This window comes from Notolepis coatsorum (genome assembly GCF_963971535.1).
Source record: "Notolepis coatsorum genome assembly, chromosome: 16".
Classification (NCBI taxonomy): Eukaryota; Metazoa; Chordata; class Actinopteri; order Aulopiformes; family Paralepididae; genus Notolepis; species Notolepis coatsorum.
This window is the reverse complement of record NC_140180.1, coordinates 45,184,388-45,206,072: the sequence shown is the minus strand read 5'-3', so window position 1 is coordinate 45,206,072 and position 21,685 is coordinate 45,184,388. Positions and strand designations below refer to the sequence as shown.

At 45.3% G+C, this 21,685-nt stretch overlaps 1 protein-coding gene across 1 annotated transcript in view; it reads left to right on the top strand.

The window, feature by feature from the left end:
- diaph2 (diaphanous-related formin 2) overlaps positions 1-21,685 on the top strand; it is an 874,190-nt gene that overhangs the window by 275,416 nt on the left and 577,089 nt on the right. Inside the window, exons 8-11 of the mRNA XM_084332019.1 lie at positions 6,697-6,771; positions 11,905-11,974; positions 13,083-13,219; positions 19,354-19,462. Of these exons, the coding sequence (XP_084188145.1) occupies positions 6,697-6,771; positions 11,905-11,974; positions 13,083-13,219; positions 19,354-19,462 (391 nt within the window). The remainder of the gene's footprint in view (positions 1-6,696; positions 6,772-11,904; positions 11,975-13,082; positions 13,220-19,353; positions 19,463-21,685) is intronic.

The following is a 21,685-nucleotide window of genomic DNA, read 5'->3' as shown; positions in this document are numbered from 1 at the left end:
GGGAACAATAATATAATATTATTTATCCAATATAGTAGTAGTAGTTTTATTCAGTCATCATCTCACACAATACAATATGCACAATAATTTAACAATATTTGATTTGACGGTGACTGAAAAGGTACATACTGAAGCATAATGCTTATACAAGCCTGTCCTATGTTCTTAACACAATTAGGACATCCAAAACAGTATTCTAAAATAAATTAACAAAAATAAAGTATTTATTCACCTTTTGTAGTTTTCAAAAATTGTTTTACAAACCATTTTCTTAAAAACCAAAAGCGAATGACTCATTCTTAACTTTATATCAGCATTGTTCCACAAGTTAACCCCAATAATAGAAATACACATCATTTTAACCCCTTTCTTAGCTTTTTGAACAGTACATTTACAAATATCTCTTAAATCATATTTTCTTTCATGTATTGAAAGACAACTTTGCACCACGTCTCTGAGTAACTCTGCTTTATCTCTGTACATTATTTGCATAATTTTATAATAAACCAAATCATTACATTTCATAACATGAAACTTTATAAACAATGGATTTGAACAGAGAATTTCAAGCTCTCTTTCAATATCAAGCAGAAGTTCCTTTTACTTCCTGAGCAATATAAATTTGTATCGTCTGCAAAAATAACACACTTTAAAGTTCAGCAACATTACACATATCATTAATATAAAGTATAAAAAGTGTTGGACCTATCACACAGATCCCTGGGGTACTCCACAGGTGACCTTCCTAAATCCTGACACAGTGTCATTAATTTGCACACATTGCTGTCTGTTTTCCAAGTAGCTCTTCAGCCAATAGTTAGCTATACCTCGTATCCCATACTTCTCCAATTTTCTCACTAATATGCTGTGATCTATCAAATTCCTTCTGTAGGTCAATATAAATACCAATAGAACACTCGTCATTTTCAACTGCTTTTGTTATTTATTCTACCATCTCCATCACTGCATATGTAGTAGTTCTATTTTCCATAAACTCATACTGGTGTTCACTCAATATTTTGTATTTGCCAATGAAAATATCCAGTTGTTTCACAAATAATTTCTCTAATATTTTAGAAAATTGAGGAAGTAGAGACACCAGTCTATAATTATCCATTTGATGCGTATCTCCATTTTAAAATATTGGAATTACCTTTGCTGATTTCATATTATTAGGAAGAACACCTATTTTCTAAGGGAGAATAATATGAGTAAAGGTAGCACCATATAGTTTACTTCCTGTTTGGGCAGAGATGTCTGACAGTGGAACGTCATCCAACCCTCTGCCTAGGAATGTGGTTGAAACAGCCTTTCATTAAATAAATCTGATCTGACCAAGGTCAAAGTTAAAAATAAAAAAACACACATACAACATATTTGTATGATGACATTCAGTAACATTACCCTTGAATCATAAAAGTTTCCCTTTTGTATACCCCTATTTCATACTGTGCACGTCCCCCTCCATTGCAAAGGATCACATTTTCATTCCCTTCTGAGAGCTATTGTGAAGAGTGCAAGGCTACAGCGCTGAATGGGTCAGCTGTAGTACCAGAGATGGGAGAGTGCTATGGCTTAGCTTGTAATACAATATGAAAGATATTGCTCTCACACAGGATCTCTCAATGACACAAAGCTCCCCAGCCGGCTCTGATGAAATAATAAAAACAAGAATGAACGTCGGGCTGACTGCCTGGAATCAATGTGCATACGAGCCGTCACAACACATGGGCAGCCGGTCCGTCAGACAAGAGAGCCTCTGCTCTGAAGGATTCTACTGAGTGGGGTTACTGTGGCTGCAGACACGACACACTGGTGTTTTCTAGCAGCGCTGACATTTCCCTCACAACCCGCTGTACAGCCTCAGCCTCAGCCCACGCGGGTCTGTCTAATGAAAGAATCACACCGGCTTCCTCATAAAGGTACATGTACATGTGCAGAGAAAGGTCAGATCAGAGGTTTGAAGAAATCCCTATGGGAACAGGGCGGGAATTATTTACAGATAGTATGAGCGTGGAGGCCGGGGGTATTTTGTTGTGCCTATGGGGGGGAAATCTTGTTTTAAGTCGACACAACACAGGGATTTTTCTAGGTGTGAATGGTAAGATGACGGATAGCTCTTTATTCCTTGTCAGTGTGCGGTGAGTAAACACCAACACCTTTGTTTACGTCTGAGCACATGCTCCCGGACTAGACCGGGGGGGAACAAATGATCTCACACGTAATTTATTGCACTTAACACAACTACAACATAATTGCTTCAAACCGGCAGAAATAATACACATAAAAAATTGCTTCCCTAAGACAGATCATGAATGTTTCATTTCGCCTGAGGAATATACATGATTGCGGAAAGTAACACAATTTGGTCGCACTTAACTGGAGGATTATAGCCATCAATATTACATGAACAAGTTCTCCCCCAAGTTAATGAAATCCCTGGATGCATGCCCACAATTAGAGGAGGAAGCAGATGAGAATAGAATCCCATCTCTTGCCTGCACTATTGGATCTCTAAATTGATGGATTGACAGACAGTGGAAACAACAAGTATGCCCCGACACAAGCATCGGCTTTAGCCATCTCTGTGGTGCAAATGTGTCCGCTCTGCTTCCTAGCAGGAGATAGTCTGCGTGGCTCATCTGTTACATACTACTGCTAGCTACTGGCAATACGTTAGTAAAGGGGAATTCCTGCTCTGGATTGGTGTTGTGGCAATGCTGCATGTTTTCTATAATTCTATAGTTTTTACGCAGTGCTTTAAATATAGGGTTAAACATGTTTTCAATAAGGCCGGGCCGTTAACGCCGTTACCGGGCTCTTATCGCGCAATAAAAAAATTCAATAAATTACCGCCGTTAATCTATTCTCAAAGTTGGACCTAACGTGTTGTTGTGATGACGTATTCAAAACGCGGTTACAGTCACATATTATAATTTTATTTTTATTTTTTGGATGGAAGAGCCACACATTGACGGGCAAAGAGCCACATGCGGCTCGTGAGCCACGGGTTGGCCACCCCTGCGCTAGACGCTCGCAAAGTGCTGTGACTTTCGTCTGTTCCAATGGCCCATATGTGGAATAACGTTCTAATTACATTTTCCTGAAGTCAGTTTGAAATTTCAGAAACCGTGCCAGATAAAACAGGTACTTTTAGGAAAAGTCATTGAGTGACAGAGCTGGAGCTCGACCGAGTGACGAGGATACATTTATTGAAAATGCCTAGGGGTCATTTGACCCCTTGTCGGCTGTGCTAGTGTTAAGAAGCAGCTCTGCGTTCTACAGCTTGTGATAACTCCTCTTGGGAGTCGCGCTGTTCTATGTAAACTCTGCGAGCAACGCGTCCAATAAATGCGTCTTTGACATGCTTTATATCCTCGCCATTACTATATGCCCGTCGTGGTTAAAAACCTTTTTAACTAATGTTAGCTGCTAACTAAGTTAAGCTATATGTTACAAGCTAAAAAGAAAACAGGGGATCAGAGTCGGAGTCAGATGACGACACACCAGTACGCAATGCCGAGAAATACTTTCGTCTTATTTACATCAGGGTCCCCCATTTTCAATTCATCATAACATAATTATGACATACAGATAGACAGTACTGTTACATCTAGACATTTATGACATACCAGATCTACAAATATACAGTACTGTTTAAGAGTACTACGCATGTGCAGTAGTATGCAGATTTATGCTATTGGCCTCCTAGGTGGATCTTTGTCAAATATGATCTTGTACTTTCCAAAAAGAAAAGGTTTGCCATGCGACCATTTTGGTCTCAAGTTCAGTAGCCTTGCCTTCGCTAGTGTTCTAGAAAACCGCAGTCAGGTTAGCGGCTTCAGACTCACCTTATTGATCAAGGAGAAGCTGCTGAGACGCACATATAAACACACACACTCTGTCACACACACACACACACACACACGCACGCACGCACGCACGCACACACACACACACACACACACACACACACACACACACACACACACACACACACACACACACACACACACACACACACACACACACACACACACACACACACACACACACACACACACACACACACACACACACACACCCACCCACCCACCCACCCACCCACACACACACACACACACACACACACACACACACACACAGTGACCCCCCGTCCCATGTTCAACAGCGACACAGAACCTAAGCCCTCCAGAAAGCCAGGGAAGACCCTGCGTGTTACAATAATGAGTCATGATGGTACAGTAGAGCATCAGGAGAAAGGCTACCGTATAATTAATATTAACCCTAAAACTTCCAAGGTCACAATTTGTCCGTGACTGCTATTCTGGTGGTCAGTGCAGTGCTTTCACTCAGGTTGCAAAGTGCCACGGTGTAATTATTAGGAATAGCTCTTCACAAAATTGGTTTGATCTCCTGCTCTCCCACTAACACGTTACTTTGCAGCCACGACTAGGAAGCACAAACACAGGTCGTGGATGTACAAAACTGGGCTCCCTCAACTATATTGCCTCCTCCTGGTTTGTCTCACATAGTTCACATGTCCCCCCGCCGCCTCCATACTGCCAGGCCTACAGTACATCAACAACAATGTGATTGTGCATCTCCTCCTTTTGTTAAGCCGTGTTTGTGTTTGTAGAGCCACTGAGCCCCTTGTGAAAGGAGAATGACAAACATTCATACCGGAAGGCCCGTTGTAAAACAGACAGTTATAAATATTGAACATCATGCTGTTGTTTTTATGAACAAAGAAGGCAATTGTTGTACTGCAGCGGAAATGATAATAAGTTGCAAATTGGGTCTGTTCGTCTGCTAATGGATTTTGAGTAACGGTTAGTAGGGCCATGGAGTGTTTGTAATGCTCACTAATTAGATCACAGATCAGAGAAATAGCTCACCTCAACTCCACCAATTGCCTCTGGATACACATAACCCGTAATCGAGAGCCTCCTCCAACTCACAGAGTCAAGTACAAATGAGTTTAATATGCACACGATTATTGTGTCCAATCATTGTCACAGAAGGCGGAATAAATCATTGACTTATGACCGGCTAATGGCACAAATTGCTCCATGCATTTTGTTTCATTGACAGTCGGGGCCTGAAAACAAGTATTACTAATAACATAATCAGTCTGTGATCAGTTTGTCCCTCCTCTCCTCTCCTCTCCTCTCCTCTCCTCTCCTCTCCTCTCCTCTCCTCTCCTCTCCTCTCCTCTCCTCTCCTCTCCTCTCCTCTCCTCTCAGAACCCTCCCTCCCTCCTCTCATCTCCTCCCAGCACCCTCCCTCCTCTCCTCTCCTCCCAGCACCCTCCCTCCTCTCATCCCTCCCTCCCTCCCTCCTCTCATCTCCTCCCAGCACCCTCCCTCCTCTCCTCTCCTCCCCAGCACCCTCTTCTCTTCTCTCTCTTCTCTTCTCTTCTCTTCTCTTCTCTTCTCTTCTCTTCTCTCTTCTCTTCTCTTCTCTTCTCTTCTCTTCTCTTCTCTTCTCTCTCTTCTCTTCTCTTCTCTTCTCTTCTCTTCTCTTCTCCTCTCCTCCCAGCACCCACTCTCCCTCCTCTCCTCTCCTCTCCTCTCACCTCCTCTCCTCTCCATCCAGCACCCACCCACCCTCCCTCCTCTCCTCTCACCTCCTCTCCTCTCCTTTCCTCTCCTCTCCTCTCCATCTAGCACCCACCCTCCTTCCTCTCCTCTCCATCCAGCACCCACCCTCATATCCTCTCCATCCAGCACCCACCCTCCTTCCTTTCCTCTCCTCTCCTCTCCTCTCCTCTCCTCTCCTCTCCTCTCCTCTCCTCTCCTCTCCTCTCCTCTCCTCTCCTCTCCTCTCCTCTCCTCTCCTCTCCTCTCCTCTCCTCTCCATCTAGCACCCACCCTCCTTTCTCTCCTCTCCTCTCCATCCAGCACCCACCCTCCTCTCCTCTCCATCCAGCACCCACCCTCCTTCCTCTCCTCTCCTTTCCATCTAGCACCCACCCTCCTTCCTCTCCTCTCTTCTCCTCCCAGCACAGACAAACTGGCTCATCTGCACTGGATCATTTGCCGTCTCCTGATACGATGTGGTTTATAGCCAATTATCTTGCACGATCCATTATCGATTACAGTGTTATCTTTCTCACATTGCTTAATCTTTTGGCGCGGGAACATAGTGGCTCACGGGGGGGCGGGGAGGGGGGTCATGCTAACTGCTAGACCACAGGAACACCAGCTAAGATGGATGGATGTTCATTTGCTTGTAAATGAATACTGTGTAAATGTGATACAATACTGTAGCATTTAGTATTAGAGGGAATAGGAGCGGGTGTGTGATTTGTAGCTGAATAGGATGGGGGAGGGGGGGGGCTCTGAGTAATGACGACAGTCAATTCCTCCTAGTGGGTGTTTACTCTATCATATTTGTCCAAATGATTGATTTCCTCTGAGATGAATACAATAACTGTTTGTTTGTTGTTTCTGCATTCTATGAATCAACATTCCATACAGTAGTCCAGCTGGGTAATGTGAATATTGACTCAATATTTATCTAACTCAGTTGTATTGTCTAACTCTCTCTCTCTCTCTCTCTCTCTCTCTCTCTCTCTCTATCTCTCTCTCTCTCTCTCTCTCTCTCTCTCTCTCTCTCTCTCTCTTTTTCTCGCTCTCTCTCTCTCTCTCTCTCTCTCTCTCTCTCTCTCTCTCTCTCTCTCTCTCTCCTTAGCTGGGTGAACAACTTCGGTCATGAGGGTCTCGGCCTCCTGCTGGACACGCTGGAGAAGCAGCTGGACAAGAAACAGTGAGTGATATCCTCTTGACACACACATGTCTGGTCCACTGTCTCCTCCCAAAGATATTAACAACTAACCATAATTTTTTTGTAGCATATTTAAAACTTTTCAGAATTAAATTCCAGTCCTTATGAGCAAAGAAGAATGGGCCCATGAAAACAAATGCAATCATAATAATTAATAGATAAATTACTTACAGAGATTAATTACGGAGCCAGGGGAGGGGGGAGGGATATTCAGATATTAAAGTTGTACATTTACGAGAAAAACACGTGTATAGTCTCTGAGATTAAAGTAATACAATTCCGAGAATAAACTCACAACTCAGAAGTTCTCTGAGATTAAAATCACAAATTTTGTTTGCTGAACAACAACTTTAGGTGCCGGCAAAGTTGACAAACTAACGGTACAACTAATTAATATCACATTGGAAGTTAAATTGTCATGTGTCACCCCTTCCAACCTTCTCCTGACTGTTTCACTGGTGGTTAACATTACAATCAGGACCGCACTGTTATTATTTGTTATATTTGGACGACTTATTAATGATTTTGTTTCTGTAAAATCTCTTCACCTGCTGGAATGTAACTCAAACGGGAGTACTGTATGCTGGCAGGGTAAGTTATGCTGTACAGGACACATGTGGCTGTACACCATGTATCTGTACATGATCTGCTCCCCTCTAGAAGTGGATTGAAGACGAGGCGATAAGAGGGAGACGATGCACATCAGACAATAAGCTCACACAGTGACGTGTTGATGCTCCAGAGAGAGACAAGAAGATAGATACCAGTTTCCTCTCTGTGCGTTCAGTAGAAAGCTATCTGGCTGCATGTTAGCCTAGCTTAGCACAATGAATGGAAGCGGACAGTGCCGGTTAGCCTTTGGGAGAGGTGTTACTTGGACAATGCCTAAGCTAACCGGCACTGTCCGCTTCCATTCATTGTGCTAAGCTAAGCTAACTTGCAACAACAAGGTGTGAGACAAGCTGCAGCAGAAAGTCTGCTTGCAACCAGGTGTGAGAACAACTTTAAAATAGTCGTGAATATATTTTTCATTTCCAACACAGCAGCCTGTATGGTTCTTACCATTAGACATTCCCTCATTGTCTCCTTTTTAGATCAAAGTCAACTGCCTCGCTAGGCTATCCCCTTCTGTGTAAACTCCTTCCTGAATTGAAATACCCACGTTCTATTATCTGATTAGATCATTTTCTAGTGGTGGATCAGATTTCAGTGCTATGCCCATTAGAGCTGGTCGGCAGAGGGTTTGTGATATTTAGCCTAACAGGTGGTTATAGAGCCTGGTCAGTGGAGGCGAGGACACAAAGTGTGTGTCAATAACCTTGGGTTTCCTTCAAGTGGAATGCAGGCGAGGTAATATAATTTCCTTGGTACTGTGGGAGGAGAATGCGTGGATAGCCTCCACATGCGTGCGTAATTGGCACTGTTGTGCGAGAGACCATGGATGATTTCTCCTGAAACGTATCAGCAAAGGCTAACAAATGTAGGTCATGGATGATATAACAGGATCTTGATTGTGATCTTAATGTGGGAATACTAATGAAAGAGTTCTAACACAGCAGCAGCAGCAGCAGCAGCAGTAGCAAGTGAAGCGCGGCCTTTGTCCCAAAGTGGCAGTAAACAGCCGGTTGGGCAACGCGACGATTAGTCACTTTTACAAGTTACATGCCGGCGGCATTTCAATAAATGTTTGTCCATAATAGCCTAACATAAATGGACTTTGGCAATGCAGCATCATGAGCGGAATGGAGTGGCCCCGAGGGGTTTTGAGTGCTCACTGCTCAGGTGAAATATGGGCCACTCCACTCGGCTCCATCCTCTGGTCGGCACATGGTGCACAGAAAACATCACTGTGTGAGTCCAGTGTCTGATGTGCATCATCTCCCTCCATCGTGTGTCTTGTCTTGAATTAACTTCTGGATGGGAGCGGATCCATTCTCTGATATACAGGTACAGAGTATACAGCAGGGATCACCAACATGGTGCCCCGCGGCACCAGGGAGCCCCCAAGGACCACATGAGGTGCCCGTGGCACCAGGGAGCCCCCAATGACCACATGAGGTGCCCCGCGGCACCAGGGAGCCCCCAGGGACCACATGAGGTGCCCGCGGCACCAGGGAGCCCCCAATGACCACGTGAGGTGCCCGCGGCACCAGGGAGCCCCCAATGACCACGTGAGGTGCCCGCGGCACCAGGGAGCCCCCAATGACCACATGAGGTGCCCGCGGCACCAGGGAGCCCCCAATGACCACATGAGGTGCCCGCGGCACCAGGGAGCCCCCAGGGACCACATGAGGTGCCCGCGGCACCAGGGAGCCCCCAAGGACCACATGAGGTGCCCGCGGCACCAGGGAGCCCCCAAGGACCACATGAGGTGCCCGCGGCACCAGGGAGCCCCCAAGGACCACGTGAGGTGCCCGTGGCACCAGGGAGCCCCCAGGGACCACATGAGGTGCCCGTGGCACCAGGGAGCCCCCAAGGACCACATGAGGTGCCCGTGGCACCAGGGAGCCCCCAAGGACCACATGAGGTGCCCGCGGCACCAGGGAGCCCGCAGGGACCACATGAGGTGCCCGTGGCACCAGGGAGCCCCCAGGGACCACATGAGGTGCCCGCGGCACCAGGGAGCCCCCAAGGACCACATGAGGTGCCCGCGGCACCAGGGAGCCCCCAGGGACCACATGAGGTGCCCGCGGCACCAGGGAGCCCCCAGGGACCACATGAGGTGCCCGCGGCACCAGGGAGCCCCCAAGGACCACATGAGGTGCCCGTGGCACCAGGGAGCCCCCAGGGACCACATGAGGTGCCCGCGGCACCAGGGAGCCCGCAGGGACCACATGAGGTGCCCCATGGCACCAGGGAGCCCCCAAGGACCACATGAGGTGCCCGCGGCAAGCCTGGGTGTATAAAGTGTTGAATATTGATATTATCTGTTTCCCCACCTTGTTCAGTCATTGTTGATAATTATAGTGATTGATCATTAACGTGATCGGTGTCTTCACAAAGATGAGTATCATTTATCATTGATAATAATATATAACTAAAGTCAAACTGAGCAAATGTGTTATTTCAGAAGAGTGTATCAAACTGGTAGCCCTTCGTATGACTCAGTACCCATGAAGTAGCTCTCAGTTTAAAAAAGGTTGGCGATCCCTGGTCTGCAGTGTCCTTATAGCATCACCTATGTCAATAGCATAATGCTACCTACTCCTGTTTGGGTTACATTCCAGTATGTGAAGAGAATTGATAGAAACACAGTGATTACACCTGCTAGATAACGTTTAGATGCTACTGGTTCACTCTGGTAGTCAGTGCCCAGCCCCAGCCCACCGCCATGCACTCTCCTATCCAGTGTGGGGGGTTGAGCCATGGTTTATCCAGTGTCGTGCAGGCACACTGAGACTCACATACCACTCTAGAAGTTATAGCCGGCTGTCAATCAAATGTCCAAATAGGCTTTATTGAACAAGAGAAATAAGCCATGGCTATGTTGTTGTGAGTTTTCCCAAATATAATAAAAATAACAACAGTGCGGTCCTGATTAGGGGCTCATCTTAATCTTAACCACCAGTCAGGAGAAGCATATAGTATGCAGTGACACATGACACTTTAACTTCCATTAGTTTGTCAACTTTGCAACAGAGCCTGCAGAATAATGAAAGACCCACACCACCCCAACAACAGCCTGTTCATGCTGCTGAGGTCAGGCAGACGCCTGCGAACCCCAGCTACTAGGACAGAGAGGCTTCGGCTCAGCTTCTTCCCCCAGGCCATCAGAGCCTTGAACACTGAACTCTCCACACACAAGCACACATGAGCACACACACAACACACACACTGTACACACTCACACACTAGCAGCCACTTTAACATGAGCAAGCACACACTCATGCTGCACACGCCCACACTTATGGCCACTAAGGAAAGGTCACTTTAAAAATAGTATAGTATAACCTGAGATTGTATAAAATAGCAAGACCCAGTGCCTCATCCGTAGCTAACAGAGTATGCACTACCACAGGACCTAGCATGTCCTCCATGCTCTGTAAATAACTTATGTACAAATACCGATATGCCCTACTATGTTACTGTTTATTGCACAATGTTGTTTTATTGGATTCTATTATATGTTGTTACTACTGTATTGCACATCGTTGCGGGCAAGACCACCCGCATTTCATTGTATACTTGTATGCCGTGACAAATAAAACTCTTGACTTGACTTGCCTAGCCTGACACATCAGTCCCATGGCATGCTAAGCAAGCTTTTTAGGTCAACTTCTGACTTTAATCTCAGAAATTTTGAGTTTTTCCTCTGAATATTATCCCCGTCTCTTGGCTCTGACATCGTTTTTTAAACCTACAAGGACCGTCGTAGAAAAAAACACACTGACAATATTTAAAAACAATAACTTGCACTTGCTTCTAAAAGAGCAGAACAGGACTTGTAAAGCGCTTTCCATCTCTCTCTCTCTCTCTCTCTCTCTCTCTCTCTCTCTCTCTCTCTCTCTCTCTCTCTCTCTCTATCTCTATCTCTCTCTCTCTCTCTCTCTCCATCTTTCTCTATATCTCTCTCTCCCTCTCTCTATCTCTCTCTCCCTCTCGCTTTCTCTCTTTGAGAGGGAGGGACATTCGTCTCTAGAAGGCAAACACTCTAAACTCTGTTCACTGTGTGTGTTCTGGCACAGTGCTAAAACGCAGTCTGTAGATAGGTCTGGCAATGTGAGACTAGTGTGCATTTATCCCAGAGCTAGTTGTCATCTTCATTGATATGGTGGGGGGAGGGTATTTTAGAAGAAATAATGCTAATTATTGCCCATTTGAGCTTGACGAAAGTTGAGAAACCATCTTTGCAACGTAAATATGCATTCAGTAGCGAGTGTAACCTATTCAATTTGATATGCCATTTTAAACGATGACCAATTTATATGTTTAATCAGCTTATGAACTAGTTTTGACATGTAATTAAATCACATTTCATAAGCTGTGTGGTAACATGTAGAATTATAATGTGAAATGAGCAGATTGTGCGCAGCAGCCCTGGACAGCTCTCCACTTTGGGAAGCGCTGCACTGCTCTGCACTGTGCTCTATTACGACATGTGCTTTCTCTTTTCAGACAAGAGACTATTGACAAGAGGAACCAGCACAAACTGATCCAATGCTTGAAGGCCTTCATGAACAACAAGGTTTGTATTGATGGATGATTTTTTATTTTTTTAATAACTGCCACATAATTAATTCAATGTTGTGGCGGCAACATTTTTCAGGTGGCAGTAATTGAAACCTTGAGATGATTCAGTAATTCATATACTGTAATGCCATGTCATAATAGCCTCTGTTTAATTATGACATGTTTGCATCCAAAGTGGGCAGGAGATAGTAAGACATTTCTGTATTAAGTCAAATTTACTTTCACAAAACACATACATATCTTTCATACTCTCATGTTAATGGTCTAGGTTGTTATATGATTTCTAACCAGGATTATGATTTCTAACCAGGATTAAAGGCCCAATCGGTTATGTAAACAAATGGGTAGCCCCACCCCAGAGAGACATGTTGAGACATGTTGTGGCTGAGCTCTTGACACAAGGACTAACACTAGACAACACGAGACATTAACTGCATTTTCTGTATTTTGTGGTTGTAAAATATTTGCTTATGTTGGTCATATTTGTTAGCATTGGTTTGATTGGCTGGTTAAGAAAGTTCCAAAAAGCAGATTTTTCTATCCACAGAACAAACTGAACAATGTTCCCCACATTTACATGGTCAGGGAAAAATCACACACTGGGCCTTTAAACGTAGACTCTGTGTGGTAATTAAACAGCAAAGTGATGCTAATTTATAGTTTTCAGCCCAGTGTCTCGTACTCTGGAATTGTTCCTTTGTCTTTTAGCTCATTACTCCAAAGTATCACATTTGAAGGATAGATGGACTATGGCTACTGCTAGTGCCTTTACTCCCCACCTGGTCATCTCTAGCCAGGGAGATTTAAAGGTTGCGGCTTACAAGAAGTATTTGTCCCCACAGCCCTGTCCCGAATTGGATTAATTCATCATCATCTCCATTTTCCCATGGCCTCATTGTCCCTCCTTAAAAGAGAATTAAGGGCAACTATAACTTACATTAGAGCGTCTTTCTATAATTCTCTTCTTTTTTCTCTACTTGAAGTGAAAGTTCTCCATGAATGCAAATGCTCTCATTAATTTATACCCAATGGACGTTTTCTCTCTTTCTTCTTCCTCCTCCCTCCCTCCCTCCCTCCATCCCTTTCTCCCTACCGTATTTCAGTATGGACTGCAAAGGATTCTGGGAGATGAGCGGAGCCTTTTGCTGCTTGCCCGGGCAATTGATCCCAAACAGACCAACATGATGACGGAGATTGTGAAAATTCTTTCTGCCGTCTGTATCATAGGAGAAGAAAACATGTAAGAACTCTCTACCGTGATCAGTGTTTACTCATCAATATCATTCTCTGTTACTATCTATCTATCTATCTATCTATCTATCTATCTATCTATCTATCTATCTATCTATCTATCTATCTATCTATCTATCTATCTATCTATCTATCTATCTATCTATCTATCTATCTATCTATCTATCTATCTGTCTATCTGTCTATCTATGTGTCTGTTTGTCTGTCTGTCTGTCTGTCTGTCTGTCTGTCTGTCTGTCTGTCTGTCTGTCTGTCTGTCTGTCTGTCTGTCTGTCTGTCTGTCTGTCGTCTGTCTGTCTGTCTGTCTGTCTGTCTGTCTGTCTGTCTGTCTATCTGTCTGTCTACCAACCAACCAACCAACCAACCAACCAACCAACCAACCAACCACCAAAACCAACCAACCAACCAACCAACCAGTGTAGACTACCAAATGTCTCCTCTGTCGGTCTGGGAGGGTGCATGTCTCCTATATGTGCATGTCTCCTATACCTGACAGTGAGGAGTTTCACTGAGGGTAGAGAGCGCAATTTCACCCAGATCCCCTCCCTGCTGAACAGATGCCCCCCGACCGACCAGTAGGAGTCACTGTTGCAACGACTAGGAGTCATACCCTCACCGGCTTCCCATCCGGCAGCACTGCCAATCGTATTCGTCAGTATGTCTGACGAAGCTAGATTACCGCTACTGGGAATTGAACCTGCGCTGGTAGGAGAGTGCTTTCACCTCTACACTACCCAGACGCCCGTCCTTCTTGTATTTGATCTGATTGACTGGTATTTGAAGGCAGTCAGACATACAGTATAAATGCACCACCGAATGTCCTCATAATGCAGCACCAGCGCCCGGCCTCTTGAGATGTATGGAGGTCGTGACTCGCATGCTTCAGACAATGCAGTTTGTTTGTGTGTAATGTGTTTAAGTGCTCCGTGTTGTTTGCCATGAACACACAGCCCGGCTGACACATTATAAATTGAATCCCGGGGAGCACTTTTTTATTGTGTCTGCTGCCGAGCGGGACCAGAATAACAATGACACTTCACAGTTAGTCTGTACGCGTTGGCGGGAAATAAACAAATCTGCCAAAGACATATAAATGAAAGAGCGGGGGAGAAGCGGCTCAGAGTTCTGTCCCTCACATCTCCCAGCATGCATTGCGGCTCTGAAGCCCCCCCCCACATACACGTATATATGACGGTACAGTACATGTGTACAGGTACAGTACATATGATTTAAGCACATACACTATAACATAAACATCCTCTTGACGTTTGGCCTGGCAAAAAAAAAGAGAGTAGAAAAAAAAAAAAAAAATCCCCCAACCCTAAAGAGCTGAGCCTTCACTCCTCCCCTCCTCCTCCTCCTCCTCCTCCTCCTCCTCCCTCCTCCTCCACATCAGCCAATGATGTCACGGCGGCTCAGAAGCCTTGCATGCCCACCGCACGTGACGGCATGAAAAGGGAATGGGGTGAGTAGCGGCTCTGTGCGAGGCCCCCGCTCCGCGGCTCCGTTGAAGCGCCTCTGAAGCTGCTCAGTATGCGGCGGCCCGCACTCCCCGTCTGTGACTCCTCCTCACCTCCATTACGGGCTGCGGCGTTCCATTTATCTCCCACGCCGGGCTCACTCCGCTCAGTGTCCCCCCGCTGACAGTTGTGGGTCAGACACATGATCTCCCAGAGACCCCCCCCCCTCTGCTTGGTTCACTAAAGCCATTACATGTATTTTATCATGGCCCAGATGTTACTTTTTTATTATTATTAACAACCCCCCCCGCCTTGTTACTAGAAGCCATGGCAGATTCAAAAAGCTATGTGATCACGTTAGCATCGAGCTAAATTATAGTCGTAACTCACATGCTTGTGAGGGTCTATGCAGGCACGTACATTCATGGGCTGACAGGGAGTGAAGACCCCACACACACACACGCGCGCACACGCACACTTCTCAATAATACTTTCTTCTTTTTTTCTTCTTTTTTTGGAGCAGAGAAAGGATAATAGACGCGACCATCCTCCCTCTTCTGGAAACAATGATTCAACCATCTTGGATGGCTGAAGAGAGAGAGAGAGAGAGAGAGAGAGAGGAGAGAGAGAGAGAGAGAGAGAGAGAGAGAGAGAGAGAGAGAGGAGAGAGAGAGAGAGAGAGAGAGAGAGAGAGAGAGAGAGAGAGAGAGAGAGAGAGAGAGAGAGAGAGAGAGAGAGAGAGAGAGAGAGAGAGAGAGAGAGAGAGAGAGAGAGAGAGAGAGAGAGAGAGAGAGAGAGAGAAAGAGAGAGAGAGAGCATGTGTGTTCAGCACACATTTCTCTCCGCGCCGCGATGTGGCGTCTGACATTATGCGATGTCCTTCTCCTCTGAGCTGCCTTGAGCCATCGTAAGCACTCTTACCTTTGCTTACCTTCACAATAGGTGTATTCAGGCTTAGTCTGGCAGCCTTCTCCCTGCAATAATTTCTGTTTGCTCTGGCCAAGCCAAAATTAATGTTATTACAATGGCAACCAACTACATTTGCAATAAAAGCCTTTTTTCCATCAAGTGTCGCCCTAGCAAGGGCGCTAGGAAGTTGGATAGCAATACCATACAACCATTATGCAGAACAATAGGATTGGTCAGGGTGACCAAGGACACGCCAAGTAAATGGCCAGAGCGACACACGAAGAAAGATAAGACACACGGTGTAACTCCCTCTACTTGCAATGATGACAGCAACACATTCTTGATATTACTGATTGGATTTATTTCAATCCGAACCGAACCGATTTTAATCCAAACCGTGAGAACTGTGAACACATACATGAAATACAATAAATCACAGCTCAAACAATACAACATACATCCATATTATCTCTACTTGTCTCTTAGTGGCACATGTCTTTGCAACGTTGTTAACCACATGAACTTAACCTACACGCACATTACGTCCTTCAATCATTGATGCTTAGCAGGCCTTTAGCTAGCACCTTAGCTACATGGCATGGGCCTACACATAGCAACATTTACGACACCAAACGTACCTTTTATTTATTTTTTTTGTCCACTTTTTCTCCCATTTTCTATATTTTCTCCCATCCCAATTTCGTATCATCCAATTCAACCCTCCCCTGTCACGAATGCTGTTTCTTGCCTCCCACAAGCCGGCTGCAATGTGGACTAAGTCATACATAGCACAAGTCCCCTCCGGTACTTGAGGTAACAGCAGTCGCATCTTTTCACCTGCGCAGCTCGATCTCTCAGTGGCGAGGAGTAACGCGTGGGAGGCTCACGCTGCCCCCGACACTTCCTGATTCTACTGTGCAGGCGCACCAACCGACCTGTAGAAGTCGCTGTCCACAACGCCCGATCCCCACCCATCAGTTTCCCTCCCCCTAATACGGCCAATGTGTATTAGCAGTGTTCGAATTATGAGGGGGCCAATGGGGGCTCAGCCCCCATAGCTAGAGTCTGAGCCCCCATAGTCAAGACCCCCTGTGGGGGTCTGTCAAAAATAATATAATTTTTTTTTTTTTATGTACAAATTAGTATTATTTATGTTACCTAAATAAATTGTTAATAGATCATATTTTTCTTTTCAGTTTTTAAAATAACAGTAATTAATTGTTGTGGAATAGGCTGCATTTCACCTCCAAGCCGCTATGCGTCGCCCATGAGCGTCGCCCATAAGTTTAACGCTACTCCAACCTAGTGAAGAAGAAGCAGCAAGCAGCTGCTGTAAACAGAAAGCTGCCGGTCCATGTCTTGCAACTGAAAACATAAACACTAAACAGTATGCCACATGCCGCCAAAAAAAAGGCTCAACCCGCTGCAAGGCTGTACAAAGCTGGACAGCTTTGGTTTTATAAAAAGGTCAAAGACTGACGCTGTTAGTGCAGCAACTAGCAGCGCTACTGTCACTGAAGTTGACACTGCTATTCTTGCTAGTACTAGTGTTAGCTCTGCTGCTCCTGTGTACAGTGCACCTGTTATTGTTACCGCGCCGGTTGCCACTGCCAGACCCGAGTCTCCACCACTAGACCTGGACTGTGCTGCTACTCAACCACCACAATGCTGGGGTCCGAGTCAGTGGAACTTTTGGAAAAATAAATATAGCTGGTTATTTGCCAAGGAGGGATGCATTGGCTGCCTTCCATGTAAAAACGCCAAGACATGTTAAATAAATCATTTGGAGCCCATTTGGCAGAGCAGTGGATGAATGGGACTGTGACTAGCTCTCAGAGCAAGACGTTGAGGAAGAAAATATACTTGCACAGTGATAGCATTGCTCATAAGCAAGCTATAGAAATAGAAAGTCAAAACCAGAAGGAAGTGCTTCCAAAAAAAGTGAGCGAAATCACATCTGCTTTGCTCAAGGAGACAGCCAGTTCATTCAGGGCAGCATATACTGTCGCTAAAGAAAGGTTGCCGTTCACCAAACTGAACCCCCTTATGACACTTAATGAGTTGAACGGTGCGACAGTCAGGCCAGCTCACCGATCCGATCATTCTTGTGCACAGATCATGCCACAGAGATGAAAAAAACATTCTTTATTTAGATTTATACAAGTATTTATTTTATGTTAATTTTATTATCAGATTATAATGTTACTTACTGTATCCTGATAAATGCTGCTGTTGTGCCATACAACTATTTATTTTCCATTCGATTATTTTGTTAGTTTTTGATTTATAAGTGCAGAGACAAATAAATGTTAATTCAAGTTAATAAATTTGGTCAAATTTTTTCAAATTAAATTGTTGTATTTGATCAGATGCAAAATGCAAATAAGTAAATATGGCATTATATATCAGAGGTGAATAAGAAAATGAACAAATATTGATGGTTAAGAATGAGACTGAATAATGACATCACACAATAGTCTAATGATTAGACTGTTGTGTGATGTCATTATTACTTAGTATTAGACTAATCCTAATGAGATATTCCTCTAAATATTCGAAAACAGCCACAATTGCAGGAAAAAAATAGTAAAAAAAAAAGATTCAGGGGGCCCCCATAGCTCTCAGGTGATAATTCGAACCCTGTGTATTAGTATGAACGACCAGCTAAACTGAAAGCAATGTGGAGCCCAGCGTCTCCGCATTCGTGGCGAGCGCCTTGCCCACTACGCCACGTAGCCGCCCGACACCAAACGTACCTTATTGGCTGCATGCAATAAGAGAGGAAATTATGGACTTTAGCAGATTCTTCTTCATCTTCTTGCTAGGAGCTCTACCCGAAAGGACTGTTTGTGGCCGAAATGTCCACTTATATAAGGATGTGCGAGGTTCTAGAATGTTCAGCTATGACATCATCACAAACGTTCCAGAATGTTGTGGCAGAGCTAATGTTCTAGCATCTAGCCTGTTCTAGCCTGTTCCAGAATGTTCCTAACAATAGTCCTAGCAGCCTTTAGGTAGGAACCAAACTTAAACTGAACACAGAGGCAGTTACACTCCCACCAAACATATCAATTGTATATGATTCTTACAATAACTTAGAGACAACATACTGCATAGAACGTAAACAAAGACTAAATACAATAACTACGGTCCTTGGCCTCCACAGGACAAATCACCTCAGACTGCGCCTGGAGAGAGAGGGAAAAAGATAGAGAAAGATAAGAGGGAGAAAGAAACTTCATTCTGCTTCCACCAGCGTCACCGTCTTATGGATGGGCCTCTCCAGGTGGACGGGTGTGGAGATGCGCTTTCCTGGGTGCACTTCGATAACCTTCGCCATCCTCCACTGGTTACGTGGTGTGGCATCATTCTGTAGGAGTACAATGTCATCGACCTTTGTGTTCCTACGATCTTTGGTCCACTTCTGTCTCTGTTGGAGATTCAGGAGGTACTTCTTCTTCCATCTTGGCCAGAAGTGGTTGGATAAGAGTTGCACTCGACGCCATCCTTTGCGGAGGTACAGATCTTCCTTGGCTCTACCCGAAAGGACTGGTTGTGGCCGAAACTTCCACTTATATAAGGATGTGCGATGTTCTAGAATGTTCAGCTATGACATCATCACGAATGTTTTAAACTGAACACAGAGGCAGTTACACATGGGGTCCGAGCTGGAACCTGTGAGCGAATGTGCCGCCAGGGAGGTAGTGATTGTTGACTTTTCTGTTTGCCTGTCCCATCCTTTGTTTTCTAACAGCCTGGATAAGATTCTGGCTGCCATGACGATCGCTGCGGAGAGGAACAACAAAGAGAGATTTGCTCCAATTGTGGAGGGACTGGAGAATCATGAGGCCCAGCCGCTTCAGGTCAGTACACTCACATACACACACACACATACACGCACACACACATACACGCACACACACACACACATGCGTGCACACACACACACGCACACGCATACACACACACACACACGTGCACACACACATACACACACACACACACACACACACACACACACACACACACAAATAGCCCCACACACACAAATGGCATCACCATCCACCGTGGTGTTTCACCGCGAACATCGTCACATGCCGACTCGGTAGTCATCGGCCAGTCCTATTATTCCGCGTCATTCTCACACACGGCCTCTCGTCTTGAAGCCTGTGTTTTATGCCAGGGCCACCGATATAAGACACGGGGCGAGATTGAAATTGACAGCCGTGTCACTCAAGGGGCCACTGTACCTCAGCCCCTGTGGACTAGCGACACACAATCCTTCCCCGCCTGGTCTCCGTGTCCGCTTGTCAACCCCTAGCACCTCCGCGCGCCCCGCCTCCCCGCCTGGTGTCCGCTTGTCAACCCCTGGCACCTCGGCGTGTGATGGGAGCGGGTGGCGGGGCCATTGAAATGCACCAGGAGCTCTCCTCTCCACCGGCTTCATCAACACCACCTGCCTCGCTGAGCAACTCTACTGGAACCGTGCAGCAGAGTGTGTATTGTGGACCCTTGGCAAATAACAACAACAACAACAACAACAACAGGATATGTTGCTTTCCTCTGTCTTGCATGTGTGCGCACACACACACACACACACACACACACACACACACACGCTTTTTTTTTGGCAATCGTGAATGTCCCTTACTGACTGACTGACTCCCCCTTGTTGGAACACGCAGGTGTCGTTGCCTGCTGAGCTGCAGTAGACATCAATAACACAACAGAGCCACATAACCTCCTGGAAACGGCATATTATGTATAATAGTGGACCACATGAACACAACGGCAACTTTGGTTGAAGCAAAATACATTTTGTGGTTGTTGGCCGCCTCCTCCCTGCTTCCTGAAACAAACACTCCACGGGTCTTCACTGTTTCCTGAAACAAACACTCCACGGGTCTTCACTGCTTCCTGAAACAAACACTCCACATGTCCTCACTGTTTCCTGAAACAAACACTCCACATGTCCTCACTGTTTCCTGAAACAAACACTCCACATGTCCTCACTGTTTCCTGAAACAAACACTCCACGGGTCTTCACTGTTTCCTGAAACAAACACTCCACATGTCTTCACTGTTTCCTGAAACAAACACTCCACATGTCCTCACTGCTTCCTGAAACAAACACTCCACATGTCCTCACTGTTTCCTGAAACAAACACTCCACGGGTCTTCACTGTTTCCTGAAACAAACACTCCACATGTCTTCACTGCTTCCTAAAACAAACACTCCACATGTCCTCACTGCTTCCTGAAACAAACACTCCACATGTCCTCACTGCTTCCTGAAACAAACACTCCACATGTCCTCACTGCTTCCTGAAACAAACACTCCACATGTCTTCACTGCTTCCTGAAACAAACACTCCACATGTCCTCACTGCTTCCTGAAACAAACACTCCACGGGTCTTCACTGCTTCCTGAAACAAACACTCCACATGTCTTCACTGCTTCCTGAAACAAACACTCCACATGTCTTCACTGCTTCCTGAAACAAACACTCCACATGTCCTCACTGCTTCCTGAAACAAACACTCCACATGTCTTCACTGCTTCTTAAAACAAACACTCCACATGTCTTCACTGCTTCCTGAAACAAACACTCCACGTGTCCTCACTGCTTCCTGAAACAAACACTCCACAGGGTGTCACTGCTTCCTAAAACAAACACTCCACCACTGGTGTATCTTCGGAAGTCCTTTGCTAATCCATGACCTATCATCAAACCAATGAAATAACAATGAATTGATCGATACCAGCTTTATTCAGTCTTAAATCATTTCTACTTGACTTTGACTCTGCAGTAGGCTAGAGGACAACAGCTACTCGCTCTCCTCCCAGTGAACATTTCCATTTTAAAACGATTCTGGGTTGAATTCATTTCCTATTTTATTTAATTATCTTTTTTTTTGTCATTTAAATATAACATGCAGCCAAGGTATGGCTCGGCACAGTATGCACACGGTACTCTACGCCTCTCCAGACAGTCAATCACATGGCAGCGCCCCGGAGGCACTAATTTCACTTGATTACACCCTGCCTCTCCTAACGTGGAGCCACTCGTTGCAGACCTGCTATC